The sequence below is a fragment of the Barbus barbus genome (assembly GCF_936440315.1).
Source record: "Barbus barbus genome assembly, chromosome: 17".
Lineage (NCBI taxonomy): Eukaryota > Metazoa > Chordata > Actinopteri > Cypriniformes > Cyprinidae > Barbus > Barbus barbus.
In genome coordinates, this window is record NC_136745.1 from 465,383 (window position 1) to 485,586 (window position 20,204).

General features: G+C 40.1%; 1 protein-coding gene across 1 annotated transcript; it reads right to left on the reverse strand.

Moving 5' to 3' along the window:
* Positions 1 to 6,895: 6,895 nt before the first annotated feature.
* Positions 6,896 to 19,472, reverse strand: LOC306883017 (uncharacterized protein). Its single transcript, XM_079438064.1, has 3 exons — positions 19,014 to 19,472; positions 17,543 to 17,914; positions 6,896 to 7,920 (listed from the first exon to the last, which is right to left on the reverse strand). Exons 1-3 carry the CDS (start codon positions 19,366 to 19,368, stop codon positions 7,643 to 7,645), a joined length of 1,005 nt encoding a protein of 334 aa, XP_079294190.1. The 5' UTR covers positions 19,369 to 19,472; the 3' UTR covers positions 6,896 to 7,642.
* Positions 19,473 to 20,204: the final 732 nt, after the last annotated feature.

Genomic DNA, 20,204 nt, shown 5'->3' on the forward strand with positions numbered 1-20,204 from the left:
ATTCTAACAGGTTCTAATTGGTGTATTTAATATAAATTTTGGCCTCATTGAGAAACTCAAAGCGAGGGTTAAATAAGTGATTGATGGTTGTTCAGGTCTATGCAATTGAACATATTGCTGTAAACTTGGGATTTCACATTTCCATTCTCTTAACTCATCCTTTCCTCACTTTCTCTCTTTCTGCAACGTGTGAATGTGTGAATGCTTGTGTTCATGTGTCAGATTAGTTTATGTCTTAGGTTTATATAAATAAAATCTGATTTATATTTTAAAAGAGAAGTATCTTGTGTTTTCTGCTCACAAGTTAATGCCTTAATCTGTCGATCTTGTTACTGTGCTATTAAATAGTGTTTTCACTATATTTGGGATTTTAATATCCAGTGCAGAGTTTGTTATACGGCTCGTTCAGTGAATCGCCGTAACACTGATTCTGTTCAAATCCCTATAAAATCATAAATGATTCCCTTTGAGCTAAATTAAACTATTTCTTTAAATTACGTATTAATATTATAAAATGTATAACCCCTACAAAGTCATTGTTAGAAACCAGTTCTCAGGGCAAATCTGCAGGAGGATCTGTTTTAAAGTTAACATCTGAATGGCCATCTCATAAGTGAGAGATTCAGATGCCTTAGATCTACAATAGATCTGAGCCCACCATCTATCTTTGGAACGAGGAAGTAGTGGCTGAAAAAGCCTGACTTGGTGTTGGCTAGAGGTAGTTTCCACAGCACCTTTTGCAAGCAGTGCTTGTCTTTCGGACCGGAGAACATGCGCTTCGTTGTCCCGTACCGAAGTCTGGTTAATACCTCTGAAACAAGGTGGCTTGCGAGCGAACTAGTGTGAGAAACCTCGTTTACTGTATTTAGAACCCAACACTGGAAATGGTTGCCAGGCCATAAAACAGGTGGCAAGAGGCTCCATTTTGTCAAATAGAAGTTCGCTGAATGTGGGCGGGGAACTTGCATCCGCGGATGTGAGGAGATGAGAATTGCTCTTGTGGGTCTGCTATTACAGCAGTAGTTTGCTTGGGCACATGCTAATGAAAAAGACGTGCCCAGCTTGAATAGAACATGCATCGCTCAGGTGTTGAATAAAGAGCGAGCACAAGCTTTCTTTGAGGGAGTTCCGTCCTCAACGAGAACCGATCCCTTCCTTTTCCTCAAAACAAAGCTTCATCACAACACACACAAATGCAAAGCTGTCAGCAATAATAATCATTGGTGACAGCATTCTACTCTGATCTGCCAAGAGCGATTGAGCTGCTAGATGTAGCGAGGAGCGCTGGCGGATCAAAGTGCTGCGGGGAGAGTGAGCACGCAGGCTCTGAACCGGCATGGGGTCAGTCAGCCCCGTGACTCCACTGTTTCTTTCTCCGAGCTCACTGAGAGAAGAGATACAGGAGAGCGGGGCTGCCTTCATTAAGAAAGCGATAAGCGAGCGGAGAATAGTGAGACTCATGCTTCGAGTCCCTGGCTTTCTGCCCGAGCCACACTCGCGGCACAACATTTGAAACAACATCGCTAGTAAATTTATTTCGAAATTTGCTCTTTTAAGTGGCGGATAGCCACAGGGGAAGGCTTCTCGCTTCTTCCTCTGCCGGGGGTCTTCTACAGCGGTGAGCTGCAGACTGAGCTTTGTGATTGCAGAGTCAGTGAAGAGATGATCCAAATTAAATAGTGGTCCTTTCTGGCGGGCTAAAGCACCATTGGTTTGTGCAGCTACACAAACAAATCAGGCTTCAGTACAGAGTAAAACAGGAGTTTTCCCCATATGCGTTTCCACGCAATGGGAGAGACCGTTCGAAAGGGATCTGGGACAGGATCTAAAACTTTCAGAAGACACCGTTCATTTCTCCGTCACTGTAAGTTACCTAAACCACAAATCAAAAAATGCAGCACACATTAGACACACGTGTAACAATTTATAAGCTCAAAAGGGAATTGTATATAAATAATTACATTTTAATTATTTATTTATTTAGTCATTTAGCAGACACTTATCCAAAGCGACTTACAAATGAGGACATAAGAAGCGATCAAAACCAACAAAAGAGCGACAACGTGCAAGTGCTATTACAAGTCTTGGTTAGCCTAACGCAGTACAGATAAATATTGTTATTATATTTTATTTTAAATAAAAAGACATATAGATAAAATAAAATGAGAATAGAGAGTGCTAGAGTTAGAGGGTCAAGTAAAGATGGAACAGATGAGTTTTTAGCCGTTTCTTGAAGATGGGTAAGGATTCGGCTGCTCGGATCGAGTTGGGCAGGTCATTCCACCAGATGGGAACAGTTCATGAAAAAGTCTGTGAAAGTGTTTTTGTGTGTCTTTAGGATGGCACAATAAAGTGTCGTTCACTTGAAGAACGCAAGCTTCTAGAGGGCATATAAGTCTGAAGTAATGAATTTAGGTAAAGGGGTGCAGAGCCAGAGCTGGTTCTGTAGGCAAACATTAATGCCTTGAATTTAATGCGAGCAGCTATTGGTAGCCAGTGCAAATTGATGAACAGAGGCGTGACGTGCGTTCTTTTCGGCTCATTAAAGATTAATCTTGCAGCGGCATTTTGGATTAATTGTAGAGGTTTAATAGAATTGGCTGGAAGACCTGCCAAGAGAGCATTGCAATAGTCAAGTCTGGACAGAACAAGAGCCTGAACAAGGAGTTGTGTTGCATGTTCCGAGAGAAAGGGCCTGATCTTCTTAATATTGTATAATGCAAATCTGCAGGACCGGGCAGTTTTAGCAGTGTGGTCTGAGAAATTCAGCTTATCATAAATCACAACTCCAAGGTTTCTGGATGTTTTTGAAGGAGTTATGGTAGATGAGCCTAACTGGAAGCTGAGATTGTGATGAAGCGATGGGTTAGCTGAAACTACAAGCAGTTCTGTCTTAGCTAGGTTGAGCTGAAGGTGATGGTCCATCATCCAGCAAGAAATGTCTGTTAGACACGCAGAGATGCGAGTAGCTATCGTCGGATCATCAGGATGGAATGAGAGGTAGAGTTGAGTGTCATCAGCATAGCAGTGATATGAAAAGCCAAGTTTCTGAATGACAGAACCTAGTGATGCCATGTAGACAGAAAGGATATTTCTTTGGCCACAGGAAATACTTTCCTATTAATGCATTAGAGCATGTAGTGAGGGTCAAAATCGTAAAGAGACATTTAATTTGCAAGGCAGAACCAGAAACTCATGTAATTTGTGCACACAACTTTTATTAACTAAACACTAACGCAAACTAGTCTAACAAACAAACATACATACGTACAATCACTCACACACGGGGAAAGGGCTAATGAGAGTTGATGGATTAAATCATCAGGAAAACCAGAGAATGTAGTTATGGAAAGTCACTATAGCCACCTGATTAAAACCATCAGCGCAGTTTATAACGGGGTCTATAACTTGTGCCAATAACCTCTGTTTTGGTCGTGACAAGTGTCCGGAATGCAGTCTCAGATGAAAGTCTTAATGGTTTCAAGGTTTAGGATTCCTGATCACGATCTTCCAGGTTGAAGAGTGATGAATTCCAAAGATGTTCTTCCCGGTAGAGAGTGGAAAAAGAGCTAAGAAAGATTTGCTGAGGTCCGAGGAGCTTTGTTTGAGTGGAAAGACAAGGCCGCAAGGCCTGGCACAAAACTTAAAGTCTTCAGAAGAGTTTTAGCTCACATCTTCCTCATCCTCTTAGGATATAACAGGACCGCAGACTGCAGGGGTGTCACTGAAGTGAGAGCTTTATCTGCTATAGAGGTCACACCTCTGGGGAGTCAAAGAGCCTATGGTGACTTGAACTTTTGGAGGGAGAGTTTACGACTCTTTGTCTCCATGCATGGTAATTTGCATATGAACCGGATTGGAAGTTGATATACAAATTATTAAAGATTCACACACTTATGTTGCATAGATAGACATATAATATACACTCTCAATTACATCATCTGAAGATGAATTGATAGAGACCAAACATGATATACATGAGGTAATATTAACTAGTGTTCTATCATAAGCATGCATAAAACAGGATACAATACACAAAAACATATACAAGAGCAGTAATAATATACACAATGTTCTAAAGATGTGTGTGTTCATTAAAAGAAATGTCTCTTTGTGCAGAGTGTTGCTCTGCCCGCATTCCTTTGAGCAATAAAACTGGTGTTATCAGATTGGTTGCCATGGAACCAGGGGCCTGAAGTCATTGACAGACATACCAGCACCAGTATGTGTATTGGGTGGGGGGTCTGTGACTATTTGTTAATCTAATAGCTAATTGATTTGTTAAATCAAATGCAAAATTGTGTGTCTGATTGGTCCAAATGACACCCAGACTGAGATCTCACACACACACACACACACACACACACAGGGCCTTGCCCTTTTCGCCTTTTTATTCCGTGATCTCGCTCGACTTCAATGCAATAACATTATGCCATACGGAACCGTTTGCCACTGAACCTGCTTTAACGACGACAGTGGGGCTTTGACAGCCTTAGTCAAACGGGTTGGCGCGTATGGTCGGGTTGTTAGATAATACGCCATACGGAACCTTTTGCCACTGAACCTGCTCTAACGACGACAGTGGGGCTTTGACAGCCTTAGTCAAACGGGTTGGCGCGTATGGTCGGGTTGTTAGATAATACGCTATACGGAACCTTTTGCCACTGAACCTGCTCTAACGACGACAGTGGGGCTTCGACTGCCTTATTCAAACGGTTTTTCTATAACGTGTAATATATCCACTATAGCATTCTAGAACAAAACCAATCAGAGCGCCTTGTTATCACTAGTTTTATTCTGATTCTCGAGTCTGCTATTAGCTTATAGCCCGTTAGCATCGGCAGCGTGGCTGCCGCTAATCTCGCTTACATTGCAAATCCTCTATTCCAGTGCTTCTCAAAGTCCGGACTCCGGTCCGGACTCCGGTCCGGACCCGGAGGGAATTCAATCCGGACCCGCTTCTATTTCATATTTCAAGAACACTAATTATATTTCCTACTTTGATAAACGCACGTTAAACTTGTAAATCATTTGTTTATTTATTCTTATTTTTTTATGTCTTTTGGAGAAGGTCCGAAATTGCAGGCGAGATATTGAAACTTTTCCTTCATGACATTTGTTGTCATCATGACATCCAGTGAGCGTATGACGTTTGACATAATCGGGCGACATAGACCGCTAATATTTTAATTTTTTTGTTTTGTTATCACTTATATTATGGCAATTTGTCTTATAGCAGTGCCCAGTGTATACATTTATTTGTGACGGCTTGTCACAATATCAAAACTGACCGCTACAAATAGATTTTCCAAAAGGCTTATACTTCGTTGAATAAACTGAGCACTGCGCGTTTCAAAAATAAAATGCTGCACGGGTGTTTTTATATGAATGTATCTTTTAAAAGAACCGTCCGTTTTCTTCAGAAAAGCTTTGATGTCAATTTTCATTTGGTCTTTCCTGTAATGGCTGATAAAGTAGCGCTTATTTGATTACAGTCGTTACCGGGGAAACAGCTATATATCACGCTTCAACAGCGCCTCCTGCTGGCAGAGAATCAACTTGCATCTGCTAGTCTGCGGGAAACACTGGCGTCTGTCAGCAAACATAAACAAAAAAGCATGCTTCAGAACTGTTTTGAGAAGGTGCTTAAGTTTTGAGCCATGTATTATTACTATGAATTAGGCTACTACTACTACTATTACTATCTTGTGCCCTGCAATAACCATTTACGCAAACTCTCTTTTGATATAAAGGGAAAAAAAGAGAAAATCGGCCCAAAAAAATCAGCATCATATATCGGCCATAGGCTGCCCTGATTTCTAAATATCGGCATTGGCCAGAGAAAAAACATTATAGGTCGACTTCTACTGTTGACACTTAAATTAATTGTTTTGCCACTTTTGCACTTGTTATTAAAGTATTTTGAATGCAAAGGGAACCTTTTTTTTTTAAATGAGTGTTTATTTGTTATATGTTATGTATGTTTATTAAAAACACGTTTTGTAATAACCAATTGTTCCGGACCTTTGACACTGATGAAAATTCAGGCTTTAAGATGGTTTAGATCCTACCTGTCCGATCGCTACCACTTTGTTCATTTAAATGGGGAGTCATCTCAATTATCACCAGTAAAGTATGGAGTACCACAAGGATCTGTCCTAGGTCCTCTGCTATTTTCAATACACATGTTGCCCCTTGGAAATATTATTAGAAAACACGGGATAAGTTTTCATTGCTATGCTGATGATACTCAATTATATATCTCAACAAGACCAGATGAAACTTCTCAACTATCTAAGCTAATAGATTGTGTAAAAAGTGTAAAAGATTGGATGACCAATAATTTCCTCCTACTAAATTCAGATAAGACAGAGATATTACTTATTGGACCAAAAAAACAGTACACAGAATCTCTTGGATTATAATTTGCAACTAGACAGATGCACTGTTACGTCCTCCAAAGTCAAAAATATGGGTGTTATATTAGACAGCAACTTGTCCTTTGAAAATCATATTTCCCATGTTACAAAAACAGCATTCTTCCATCTCAGGAACATTGCTAAGCTTTGAAACATGCTACCTGTTTCTGATGCAGAAAAGCTAGTTCATGCATTCATGACCTCTAGACTGGACTATTGTAATGCACTGCTAGCTGGTTGTCCTGCGTCTTCAATAAACAAGCTACAGATAGTCCAAAATGCAGCGCCTAGAGTTCTTACCAGATCAAGAAAATATGATCATATTACCCCAATTGTACAGTCTCTGCACTGGCTACCTATTAAGTTCCGTATCATTTACAAATTATTATTACTTGCCTATAAGGCCCTAAATGGTTTAGCACCTGCGTACCTAACTTGTCTTCTACCACGCTATAATCCAACCCGCTCTCTAAGGTCAAGATTCAAGAGTTTTTATTTGTCACATACACAATTATACAGGGTATAACCAGCAGTGAAATGTAGGTCAGGTCCGCTCCAAGGACAGTGCAATTATATAGAATACAAATATTAAGAAGGAGAAAAGTACAAAACATAAAATAAAATAAAAGAATAAAATAAAAGATAAGATAAAAAATTATCTTTATTGTGATATCTTTTTAAGCCCATATCACCCATACCTATTGCACACGCAGTTAAAATTTACTGTAGTGTTGTCAAAAGTACTGACCGCGATACCTTTCGGTACTGAAATTGTAAAAATGTTTAAGAATCTGCTCAACAGCGCTCAAATCTTAGCGGGAAATGGACGTTTTTAAAATTTCAGTACCAAAGGGTATTGTGGTCAGTACTTTTGACAATACTAGTTTATGGTATGGTAGTTGCAACATTTACTTGTGTTCAGATGAGCAGGAAAATAGTTCTATCCTACACAATTATTTGCTAACATAGGTTATTCATTCAATTCAAAGCATATGGTATGCATTAAATTTCTTTGTCAAACAAAATCACTGGTAAATATTTTTGAGTATCGATACTTCTGATGCTCACATCAATATATCGATCCTTTAGGATCGATACACCCAACCCCTAGTTGTCACTATCTTTAACAAATCAGTCTAGGGCTGCTGAATGTGAACTCTGAGAAAGCCTCAGGATGAAGACTGCTGTGAGGCATTGAGGTCTCTTTGAGTCTGGTGTGTAATTCAGGATTCAGGATTGCTGCTCTGCAGGGCTGACGTCTGGGGATTGGGATAGGATGGAGGCAGGAGGCTCCTCAAGCCTGCGAACAGCTGGTTGACCAAAGCCTCCATGGATCGGGTGTGTTCGGCCAGCACTCGGGCCACCAGACGCTCCTCTCGGATGTGACTCTGCTCCAGCTGCTTCTCCAGCCAGGCGTTCTGGGTCTGCTGCAGTCTCTCCAGAAAGCCCTGATACTGAGTGTGCAGCGCAGTGCAGCACGAGCGTCTGTGCTTCAGCACGCCTGAGAACACACAGAGAACACGGTGGCAAACAAACACTGAGAACGCGGCGGCAAACAAACACTGAGAACGCGGCGGCAAACAAACACTGAGAACGCGGCGGCAAACAAACACCGAGAACGCGGCGGCAAACAAACACCGAGAACGCGGCGGCAAACAAACACCGAGAACGCGGCGGCAAACAAACACCGAGAACGCGGCGGCAAACAAACACCGAGAACGCGGCGGCAAACAAACACCGAGAACGCGGCGGCAAACAAACACCGAGAACGCGGCGGCAAACAAACACCGAGAACGCGGCGGCAAACAAACACCGAGAACGCGGCGGCAAACAAACACCGAGAACGCGGCGGCAAACAAACACCGAGAACGCGGCGGCAAACAAACAGAACGCAGCAGCAAACAAACACTGAGAACACGGCGGCAAACAAACAGAACGCAGCAGCAAACAAACACTGAGAACGCGGCGGCAAACAAACACCGAGAACACGGCGGCAAACAAACAGAACGCAGCAGCAAACAAACACTGAGAACACGGCGGCAAACAAACACTGAGAACACAAACAAACAGAACATGGCGGCAAACAGAGAGAACATGGCATCAAACAGAGAGAGAGAACACAGCGGTGTGGTCTTCTGCTGCTGTAGCCCATCTGCTTCAGGGTTCGACGTGTTGTGTGTTCAGAGATGGTATTCTGCATACCTTGCTTGTAACGAGTGGTTATTTGAGTAACTGTTGCCTTTCTATCATCTCTAACCAGTCTGCCCATTCTCCTCTGACCTCTGACATCAACAAGGCATTTTTGTCCACACAACTGCCGCTCACTGGATATTTTCTCTTTTTCGGACCATTCTCTGTAAACCCTAGAGATGGTTGTGCGTGAAAATCCCAGTAGATCAGCAGTTTTTGAAATACTCAGACCAGCCCGTCTGGCACCAACAACCATTCCACGTTCAAAGTCACTTAAATCCCCTTTCTTCCCCATTCTGATGCTCGGTTTGAACTTCAGCAAGTCGTCTTCACCACGTCTAGATGCCTAAATGCATTGAGTTGCTGCCATGTGATTGGCTGATTAGTAATTTGTGTTACCAAGCAATTGAACAGGTGTACCTAATAAAGTGGCCGGTGAGTGTGTGTGTGTGTGTATATATATATATATATATATAGAGAGAGAGAGAGAGAGAGAGCCTAGCTTTATTATATTAGAAGTATGATGTCATAGCTTATGATGACCACGTGAATCCTCATGTTCTGTTTGATGCTTTTTGCGCATGTAAAATGAATCCCCAGAAAACAAATGTTAGTATCTTTATCGGGGCACAGACACTTATTCTTTCTAATTCAATTGAGATCTAATTTAAAATAATCTTGTCAACTTGTAAACTTGAGAAATGTCTCATCAATGGATGCTCTGCAGTGAATGGGTGCCGTCAGAATGAGAGTCCAAACAGCTGATAAAAACATCACAATAATCCACACCACTCCAGTCCATCAGTTAACATCTGGAGAAGACAAAACCTGAAACAAATCCATCAAGATGTTTTTCAAGCTGCAGTCCGTACGTTTTGCCTCTTTTTCGCCATCTCTGTTTGAAACTAGGGCTCAGTGTTTCCAGCTGTGGTGGCAGGACTATTTCCCATGGCCACGCCCCCTCCCCATCCAAGAATCAGTGCACTCAAAAAACTAAAGAAAAACTAAAAATGACAAGTAAATAAAATATGAACGAACAAATGAATGACAATCAATAGCACAAACAAAAACAACAACAAGATACATATTAAATGTGTAATCTATTGAACTGTAAAATAACCCTGGATAGTGTTCACTGTATAAATAGACAGTAATGACAGACAGCAGCAGGTTTATTTAGGCTGCTGTCTCTTTAAGACCTCATGCATGGATCTAATATACTGTTAAACAGGGCTCTATGCTTACTTTCCTTTTTAGGAGCGCTTGTCCTCCTAATTTAAAAAAAAATTAAGAGCACATTCTGATCAATCAAATTCTGATCAAAAATTAGCCTTCCTAATACGAGGTGATATTTGAGTGATTTATGGGGAATTTTCTTTTTACATTTGGCATCTATGTCAAATTCAAAAATGTAAATTGATAAGCTTTTTAGAATTTCTAATTTAAACAATATAAGAAGTAGAATAAGACAAAAGTTAGAAATCATATGAAATTAGTATTAATAAAAAACTTCATTTGTACTACAGAGGTGGCACAGAAGAACACAAAAGTGGCTTGTAGGTACGGTTAATGAATGAAGAGGTGGCATGAGTGCAATTAAATTCATAAATTCACATTGAAATTAATGTTTTAAATATAAAATGTTGAATATAGAAATATTAAATGATTTAAATAACTGAAATTATACTTTAAAAATGAAACTGAAACCGGCCGCAGGTGGCGGTATGTCACTGATTCATTCATTCAATTGATTCGTTCGAACAGCTGATTCAGTCAGGAATGAAGCAAGTGACTTTCTTAATGAATGGGTACTCATGAATCACTGACTCACTAGATTCATTTAAATACGCAGCTCATTCATGAATGAAACACCGCTGTGTTTGCTTTTAGAGATGCGCAGCGGCTCAGCGGTTACTTTATTTGGAACTATTGTCCTTGATGAAATGCACAGAATCAGGCAGTAGTGTTATATTCAGACAACGTAAGTCACTTCATATTAACTTCTTGTTTATTGAACTGTTGTATTAAATCAATACCTCATTTGCAAAAAAAAGCGGTCACTCTCAGTTTATTGCGACCTGTGGGTTCACAGAAAATGGTCTATAAGAGAGCGCACGAGTGAGTTCTTTCACTTTAAATAAGCAAGACTCAAAAGCACGTGCAAATGATACATTGTGTCATCTGTCATCGCCTTATAAGCACGGAACCTGCGGGAATGAGTTTAAATATACACTCACCTAAAGGATTATTAGGAACACCATACTAATACTGTGTTTGACCCCCTTTCGCCTTCAGAACTGCCTTAATTCTACGTGGCATTGATTCAACAAGGTGCTGAAAGCATTCTTTAGAAATGTTGGCCCATATTGATAGGATAGCATCTTGCAGTTGATGGATATTTGTGGGATGCACATCCAGGGCACGAAGCTCCCGTTCCACCACATCCCAAAGATACTCTATTGGGTTGAGATCTGGTGACTGTGGGGGCCATTTTAGTACAGTGAACTCATTGTCATGTTCAAGAAACCAATTTGAAATGATTCGAGCTTTGTGACATGGTGCATTATCCTGCTGGAAGTAGCCATCAGAGGATGGGTACATGGTGGTCATAAAGGGATGGACATGGTCAGAAACAATGCTCAGGTAGGCCGTGGCATTTAAACGATGCCCAATTGGCACTAAGGGGCCTAAAGTGTGCCAAGAAAACATCCCCCACACCATTACACCACCACCACCAGCCTGCACAGTGGTAACAAGGCATGATGGATCCATGTTCTCATTCTGTTTACGCCAAATTCTGACTCTACCATCTGAATGTCTCAACAGAAATCGAGACTCATCAGACCAGGCAACATTTTTCCAGTCTTCAACCGTCCAATTTTGGTGAGCTCGTGCAAATTGTAGCCTCTTTTTCCTATTTGTAGTGGAGATGAGTGGTACCCGGTGGGGTCTTCTGCTGTTGTAGCCCATCCGCCTCAAGGTTGTGCGTGTTGTGGCTTCACAAATGCTTTGCTGCATACCTCGGTTGTAACGAGTGGTTATTTCAGTCAAAGTTGCTCTTCTATCAGCTTGAATCAGTCGGCCCATTCTCCTCTGACCTCTAGCATCAACAAGGCATTTTCGCCCACAGGACTGCCGCATACTGGATGTTTTTCCCTTTTCACACCATTCTTTGTAAACCCTAGAAATGGTTGTGCGTGAAAATCCCAGTAACTGAGCAGATTGTGAAATACTCAGACCGGCCCGTCTGGCACCAACAACCATGCCACGCTCAAAATTGCTTAAATCACCTTTCTTTCCCATTCTGACATTCAGTTTGGAGTTCAGGAGATTGTCTTGACCAGGACCACACCCCTAAATGCATTGAAGCAACTGCCATGTGATTGGTTGATTAGATAATTGCATTAATGAGAAATTGAACAGGTGTTCCTAATAATCCTTTAGGTGAGTGTATCTGCAAGCAGCAATTACGGGGCCAAGCACTCCAGCGGCAAAATGAGGAGCTAAGCATAGCACGGAGCATCAGACCAAATACAACAATGAGTGCTAAAAGCAATTTTAAGATGATGTCAATTAATTAGTCGATTTTAGTCGACTAGTCGATTATTAAAAATCGTCGACTTCATTTTGCTCGCGTCGACTAACCAGCAAAATACCAGAAGTGGTGCATTTCACGGACGAGAATCCATAAAACACATTATTAGACTATTTTCCAAGGCTGCATGATATATTAAACCCATTTAAAATCATAATTAAGCATAAATGTGAATTCACAAACGCTATGATTTAATGAAATAATTATATGTGATGCAGTTCACACAGTATATGGTCTTTAATTATTTCCATGCGTGTAGTTAAGCTCGTGCGTCTCACAGCAGCTGCACAGAAACTGTGATCATTTACATGAGGAGCGTCTCAAACTCATCTCTGCATGCTGTTGTGAGTTTGGGTTTATTATAACATTCATCTGGGAACACAGCGCACGCCATTTCATCAGACGTGTGAGGTAAATCATTTATAACTCTACTCAAACACAGGAGAATACATCGAGATTTCAAAATAAAAGCTCAAACCCTCGCTCTGAGTTACACGGTTTGATGTCCACATATTCATGTAATTACAGCAGCTGTAGCATTTCTGTCCTAAAGAGATGGACAAATATTAAAGATTAAGAGTACGTTTGAATTAAATGGTGCTCGGTCAATATTAAACAGTAATGTGTAATAATAATCATCAGGCGTCGGGGCCGCTGCAGGTCTTTGTTGTGATGCGTAATCTACATTAGCTCTATTGTTTATAATACATTATGTATTTTAACAGTTTTGTTCAATAAAACCATATGATTTCTTGCTTTTGATACTTTATTTGAACTAATTATTATTGCATCATTGCTATCATATATGTACTTTAAGTCATTTTAAAAGCTATTGTTCACTTAAATCCATTTTTATTACTACACAAAAAAAAAATATTATAATTATAGGGCCCTATGAAATCCGTTTTATTTCCAAATTCAGTTTTTTTTTATTTTATTAATCAAAAAGCCTGTCTAATTAATTGAGTTGTATCTTTACCAAATTCTGTTTTCCATTATTTTCTGGATTCCATTTTAATTGTTCCATTAAATTTTAATAATAAAAAGCATCTCCAATTAATTGATTTTATATTAAAAAAATGATTTTTTTCAGAAATACTGCACATTTACATTTTTCACCTAAATAACATTTCTGCTAAAAATACTCTTTTAAGCAGTGTGTTTTGATTATAACTGTATTATTAGACTAGAGCAGGTGGATATGATGTCATTCTCACACTATAATACTGAACTGATTTCAGTGATTATGAGATGGACACGTGCTTCTTGTACTCTGTGCTGCACTTCACTTTTGATTTAAAAAAGGATTTCATAGAAATGTGGATTTCATTTGGTTTAATAAAATATTTTTAAGTAAAATTGTTGATTTTTTTGCAGGAAATTAATGAATCGCTTAAATTAATAGATTAATCGAACAATTAGTCGATAGATTAATCAAAATAAAAATAGTCGTTAGTGGCAGCCCTAATGTCAATTGAAAAATCATACAACCTCTAGAAATATGATTAAATGTCTGATCAGTTTTGAGTAACAGGTGGTGCTGCAAGCAAAGCATTTTGGTGTACAGACAAAGTTTCGTAGTAGTACACCAATGCATTCGTAAAATATAGCATTTCATATCATAATACTCTATTATAGTCAATGGCAATAAACACAACCTCTACTAATATGATTAATTGGCTTATCACTTTTGTAATCAAATCATATGAGTGTGTTCTGTGTGAGGTGACGATGGCACACACAAAGTTTGTTGTCATTATGTCAAATCTTTGCAGAGTTTTGTGTATCGACACGAAATCCATCACTTTTTGCCAGTACAGTCTGAAGATGATCTGACTCAATTTTGGTGAAAATCGGACAAACGGTTGAGGAGGAGTTCGAAAACGTAGGTTTTCAACATAAATCAAAAGGGCAGAGAGGAGGTTTGGCTGACTACGGCAACATTGGTATCGCTGTTCTCAGCATGACCCAAGGAATCTGTTAATACCAGTCTCATTACAATAGGCAACATTCACAGAAAGAGATTAGCATTTATTTGACATTTCATTGTAATTTTTGGCCACAATGTGACATTTTGAGTACTTTCAGGTCATGGTCTCCATGGTACATACAAAGTTTCGTAGTAGTACACCAATGCATTCGTAAAATATGGCATTTTATATCATAATACTCTATTATAGTCAATGGCAATTTCATGTTTTGTTTAATTATAGCGCCACCAAGAGGCACAATCCCACCAAAATGTTTATGTGTCCTTAGAGTGTGCCCGTACAGGTGCGTGTCAAATTTGGTGAAAATATCTCATGTTGTTTTGGAATTATAGACATTTGTGTGTAAGTAGATGAAAAATGCCTGACTGCTGACTTGCAGATTTTGTGCCACTTACTATAAAAATGTTGGCAGTTGGGCATTAGCCTGGGACACTATGTTTCCGAATATCCTACGGTGGTTTAGTGTCGATCGGAGTAACGGTTTCTAAGATATTGGCAAGTGTTATTAGCATAAATATGACTGAAATTTTGTACAAGTGGTGGCACTAGAGAGTTTGAGATAGAGACTCCAAACTTGCTGTGATTAGTATTGACACTATCATCTATGAATGTGCCAAAGTACACAACTTTCCAGCAAGCGGTTCTATGGGCTGCCATAGAAGAAATGGCGGAAGAATAATAAGAAGAAGAATCCTAATAGGAAGAAGTTCAATAGGTGCTTGGCTAGCCGCAAACCCGTGCTGAAACCCAAGTCCTGCTCTGTGTTCTCTGCTAATAACCTGACTGTGAATGATGCGAGCGGCGTCACTATGATGTTACTGAGAAGCTGCGAATGAATGTAGCAGAAACACTGGGGCTGTCAAAAAAAATTTCAATTTTGAATATTCGTCTAATTTAAAATTAAAAGTCATTATTTGAATACAAAATCGTTGCATTTGAATGTTAGGCGTGCATCAGGCAGCTTTATCAGTGGCACACAAGATGTGATGACGATGTAGGTGTTGCATTTCAATGCTTTTTATAGCCTATCCAGTTATACCCACAGGATGCAGCGCTGCTGCGTTGTTCATTCAAAATATTGCAGAAAAAGAGAACATCAATGCGGAGAAGATGTTTACATCAATCCTGAAACCAAGCCGTTCACACAGAACGCATATTTATCACATTTTCTAGAAGGACATCTATCAGCGTTGCACTCGCGTCTCGCTCAAGAGAGCTGCATGTGTAGAAAGCATGTACAATTAATGCAAGTTCAACTTTTAAAAAGCATGTCTCGAGACTTTATGGCGGTTTTTCCCCATCCCACTGCATCTCATGTTTTTAAATAGAAAAAGTACTCTTTGTGATTGGTTTTCGGTACTTTGTATTAAACTATACATGCATACATGATGCTGTTTTCTTTCTAATTGTTTAAGCAATTTAATTAATGATATATGGTTTCTAAACATTATGCACCTTTTTCAAAGTTAGTCATGTTATTTTATTGCTTTGAATAAATGGTCATTAGCTGTATTTAGCTCGATGCGCTCTCGTGGCCTCAGGAGAGAAGCCAAAAGCCTTTCCCCCGAACAGAAATTATGCCTTTTATATTTGAATATAATTCTAATATTGATCATATTTATGTACAAAATTCAAATGTAGTTTTTCAGCCAGATTCTAGCCTACGTCTTGGAATAGGGTATATGACCCACATGAGAATTGTCACCAGATATTGTCATCTGAACGAGTAAGTGACAAGTCTGCCACGTTTGTTCTGACCAACTGAGGACAAACCATTACAATAAATCACGCTACCAAAGGTGATCAAATCCAATGATTGCTTAGCTCATATCACATCAAACTGTGCAAATTATTATTATTATTATTATTATACATTGTTCTCAAATTGTTAATATAAACAACATCAGCATTGCGTGACTACGCGTCTATATAATCTAATTTCAGTCAGATGTGTTTCACAAACACACAATCCTCTCTGGATTACAATCCGCCATCAAAATGATAGATTTAATTATTCCAGCTGCTGTGAGAAAAGGCTATAAACGATCCTCCACCTGCAGGATCCTCACATGAGATGGCCTACTAGCCGGGAACACTTCTGCATGTTTACAGACGTGACGTGATGACGCAGTGCCATGCTCCAATTTGCTTTCCCTTTGCTTTATGGGACAATCCCGTGTGTGTATATAAGAAAATGCATATTTTCAATTAAAGAGAACCTATAGATTTAATATGGGCTGCTTTTGGTGCTAGACACTTTTTTATTGGTCATTTTGTGTGTTTTACGAATAAGATAGGCTACAAGGTTAAGAAGCTTACTTAATGTAAAATGTTTCCTGTATTTTGTAGTGAAAGACGGTTTCCCTTATTGATCACATCTCGGATAGATTGCATGTTTTCTTGCGCGGCTGGATGTTGGACTCATGAAAAATAATCAAGTTGTTTGTATTTGTCAAAATAGAAATTTACTTCAAAACACGGACGGGATTGGCATTATTAGCGCTAGCGCCGCTTATTATGAAGCAGATGATTCTGCAGCCTTCCTCGAACAGTTATGTTCAGGACTTTCTGATTTACGGAACGAATACTGCGTGAGGGGGCGAGAAACTGGCCAAGGGAGGTCACGCACAGTTAAGCCCAATATACGGGACGTCCCGGCTAATACGGGCCGGGTAGCAACCCTAGCTTTCCCCTGCATGTTCTGGCATCCTGGCACACAGCAGCTGTCCACCAATGGTGTAAGGTTTGTAAGCTCTAAATAGTCTGGTTTTAAATGATTGTTCTACAGCTGTCGATACCAATGCTACGGCCGCTCTCCTGCTTGCCTGACAAAATGTTGGCGTTTAGACTGCATGACGTCAGCCTCCGCAGCGCTATAAGCTAACCGTTGTGAATCGGGCTAAAGTAAGGAGATCGTTTTGAACACTGGCTGGTTATGTACTTGCTCAAATATTGATTTAGGATAATCTTTAAACAAAAAAAGTTACGGACTGCAGCTTTAACCAAAAAATACGAGTCTATAATCCATAATAACTCTTCCTCCAGTGGCAAAGTGTTCTGGTCTGAATCAGGAGAGAAATCTGCACAGATCAAGCAGAGTTTACAAGACAAACAGCTCTCAACACATATGTGGCTGGATTTTGATGTGAGAGACAACAGGGGATGTTATTATGGATTATAGACTCGTATTTGTTGCTGGATGTGTTTCAGCTTTGGTCTTCTCCAGATGTTAACTGATGGACTGGAGTGGTGTGGATTATTGTGATGTTTTTATCAGCTGTTTGGACTCTCATTCTGACGGCACCCATTCACTGCAGAGCATCCATTGATGAGACATTTCTCCAAACCTGATGAGGAAACACACTCATCGTGATCTGGGCTGAACTGAGGCTGATGTGGAGCGTCTGTCAGACCTGGCTGGGTGGAGCTGCAGGTGAAGGGCTGGGTGGAGCCGGAGGTGAAGGGCTGGGTGGAGCCGGAGGTGAAGGGCTGGGTGGAGCCGGAGGTGAAGGGCTGGGTGGAGCCGGAGGTGAAGGGCTGGGTGGAGCTGCAGGTGAAGGGCTGGGTGGAGCCGGAGGTGAAGGGCTGGGTGGAGCCGGAGGTCTCTGTGGACGTGGTGGAGCTCTCGTGTGATGCTGGTGTGAGGATCAGCGGCTCGCTCTCAGTCTTCACTGACTGGATTTCCTGAATTCCACCTTCCACATCATCCACTCCATTATCTGCATCAGACAAACACATGAGGAGATTAGAAATGCATCAGGCGTTTAACCACACACTGCTTCTCCTGAGAAGATGTGTCTGTGCTGCACTTGACTGATACTACTGCACTGCATTACTTTATGTTCTACATTTGTCTATTTTAAAAATGAACTTAAGATCACAAACAATTTAGATTGGTTGTATATGTATGTTTATTTATTATTTCTTTATTGTACGACTTGTATGCCTATAAATAAGTAAATAAATAGATAAAAAGTTGTTTCTCTAACGGCTTTTAATATTTGCATGTATTTTTTTCTTAAACATGAACTATAAAACAGCTATGTGGCAGTATGATGTGGTATCTGATCGCAATATCCAGTGTTGGGAAGGTGGTATCTGATCGCAATATCCAGTGTTGGGAAGGGTACTTAGCAAAGTTATCCTGTCTAAAATGGAATAAGTAGTGTAACTATTTCAATTACTTTATTAAAGTAACATATCTGATTACATTTAATTACTTTTCTAAATTGCTAACAAATGTTTTCAACTGTTTTAAACGTGTACATTCTTCTTCACTTGAAATAAGTTTATAAAAAAAAAATAATTTTAAAGCACGGCCACTATTAAATCAGACTTTAGCCATTTATTTTTAACTTTGAGATCGTTCTGAGGTTAAATAGCTATTAAACCAATCTTGTGATTTTAAATCTATATGATCCTGTTTTGGAGATCAAATCGTTGCATATCTAATTATTTATCTATGACAGAAAACACTGGCATCTAGCAATGCTTGGGGGGGGGGGGGGGGGGCATATACATAAACCCCAGATAGGAAATAAAACAGTTATAGAATCATGTGTCCTAAACTCATGAAACATATTTAAATAATTGTTTTTATAAAACTCATATTGTGTGTGAAGATATGTAAATGTGTAATCGATAACATTTTAAAATAACTTCTTTTTCTCAGTAAGTGTAACATATTTATTCCGTTACATGTAACCATCAGTCAACATCTGAAGCGGATCAAAAGAGTTCAAGTTAAGACAAGAACGCTTGGTTTTAGGTTTAAGGACAGCTTTGAATACAGGTTTTGATGTGGACTGCTGCACTCACCCTCCTCCTCCTCCTCCTCTTCATCCCTGCTGAGGTGCTTCTGCTCGCTGCTGGGGGTCGTGATGTGTCCGAAGATCTCCTCCATCGTGTCGAAGTGTCTGAAGCTGGAGCTGCTGCTCTGCTTCTTGGTTTTGTAGTAGATGGACTTGAGCGTCTTCCAGCGGTGCTTGACCTGGTCGCAGGAGCGCGTGAAGCCGGCCTCCCGGTGCCTCGAGCACACCTTCCGGAAGATCAGGCTGTTCCGGTGCTTCCTCCCGTCTCTGTAGCGACCGATGTTCATCTCCTTCAGAGTCTGCAGCAGGAAATCCGTCTCCTCCTCGCTCCAGAAGTGCGTGCTCCTGCGTCTGCTGGACATCTCTGTCGGGATCCCGTCGATGTTCCGTTAGAGTCGCGAGGAATCCAGAATAACCGAATTCAGACTAACGCCATTCGCTCGATTCGGATTCCATGAACGGACGGAACGGCTGCGCACTTCAGCCAATCACAGGGCTGCGCCCCGCCCCTGGCTGCAGACAGCCCCGCTCTGATTGGTCGTACACTGTGGGGTCGCAGTGTTATAGGTCGGGGAGGCTGTCAGTCAACGCCAGGCCCCGCCCCTCCGATGGCAATCGGATTACAGAGATCACGTGACGCGTCTATAATCCGAAACAAACAGCAGAAATATGAGCTTCTGGCACTGTCAGTATATAAAGAGCTTATTTCTACATTTATAAAAGACTAAGTGTTGAGCAACTTTCTTTTACTAGAAACAAGAAGTTGGAAAATGAGGCGTACATTATCAATCTCTTGATTATACTCGTTAAATCTCATATTCATCAGCAATCAGAAACCTCTTTTTTCTGCGCTTTTTAAGGAATTAGATAATTATATATGCAACATTAAGGAGAGTACAAACAAAACAAGTGGAAAAAACTGTATTTATTGGGTACATTTAAATTATAGCGATCTCTCTCTCTCTCTATATATAGTTGGTTTTATATATACATGTAGTTCATATTTATTTTTTATATTTTTCTGGCACTTTTGTTATGTATATGTTATTGAAGCATTAATAATAATAATAATAAAGAGAGGGAAAATGCTCATAACTGTTATGTTTAGTAGCTTCTGATAATATCAGTTAAGAGAAGACTGTGTTCTTTTGGCTTTCATTCATTTGGGTTTTGTATTATTAACACATTGTAATCGTTT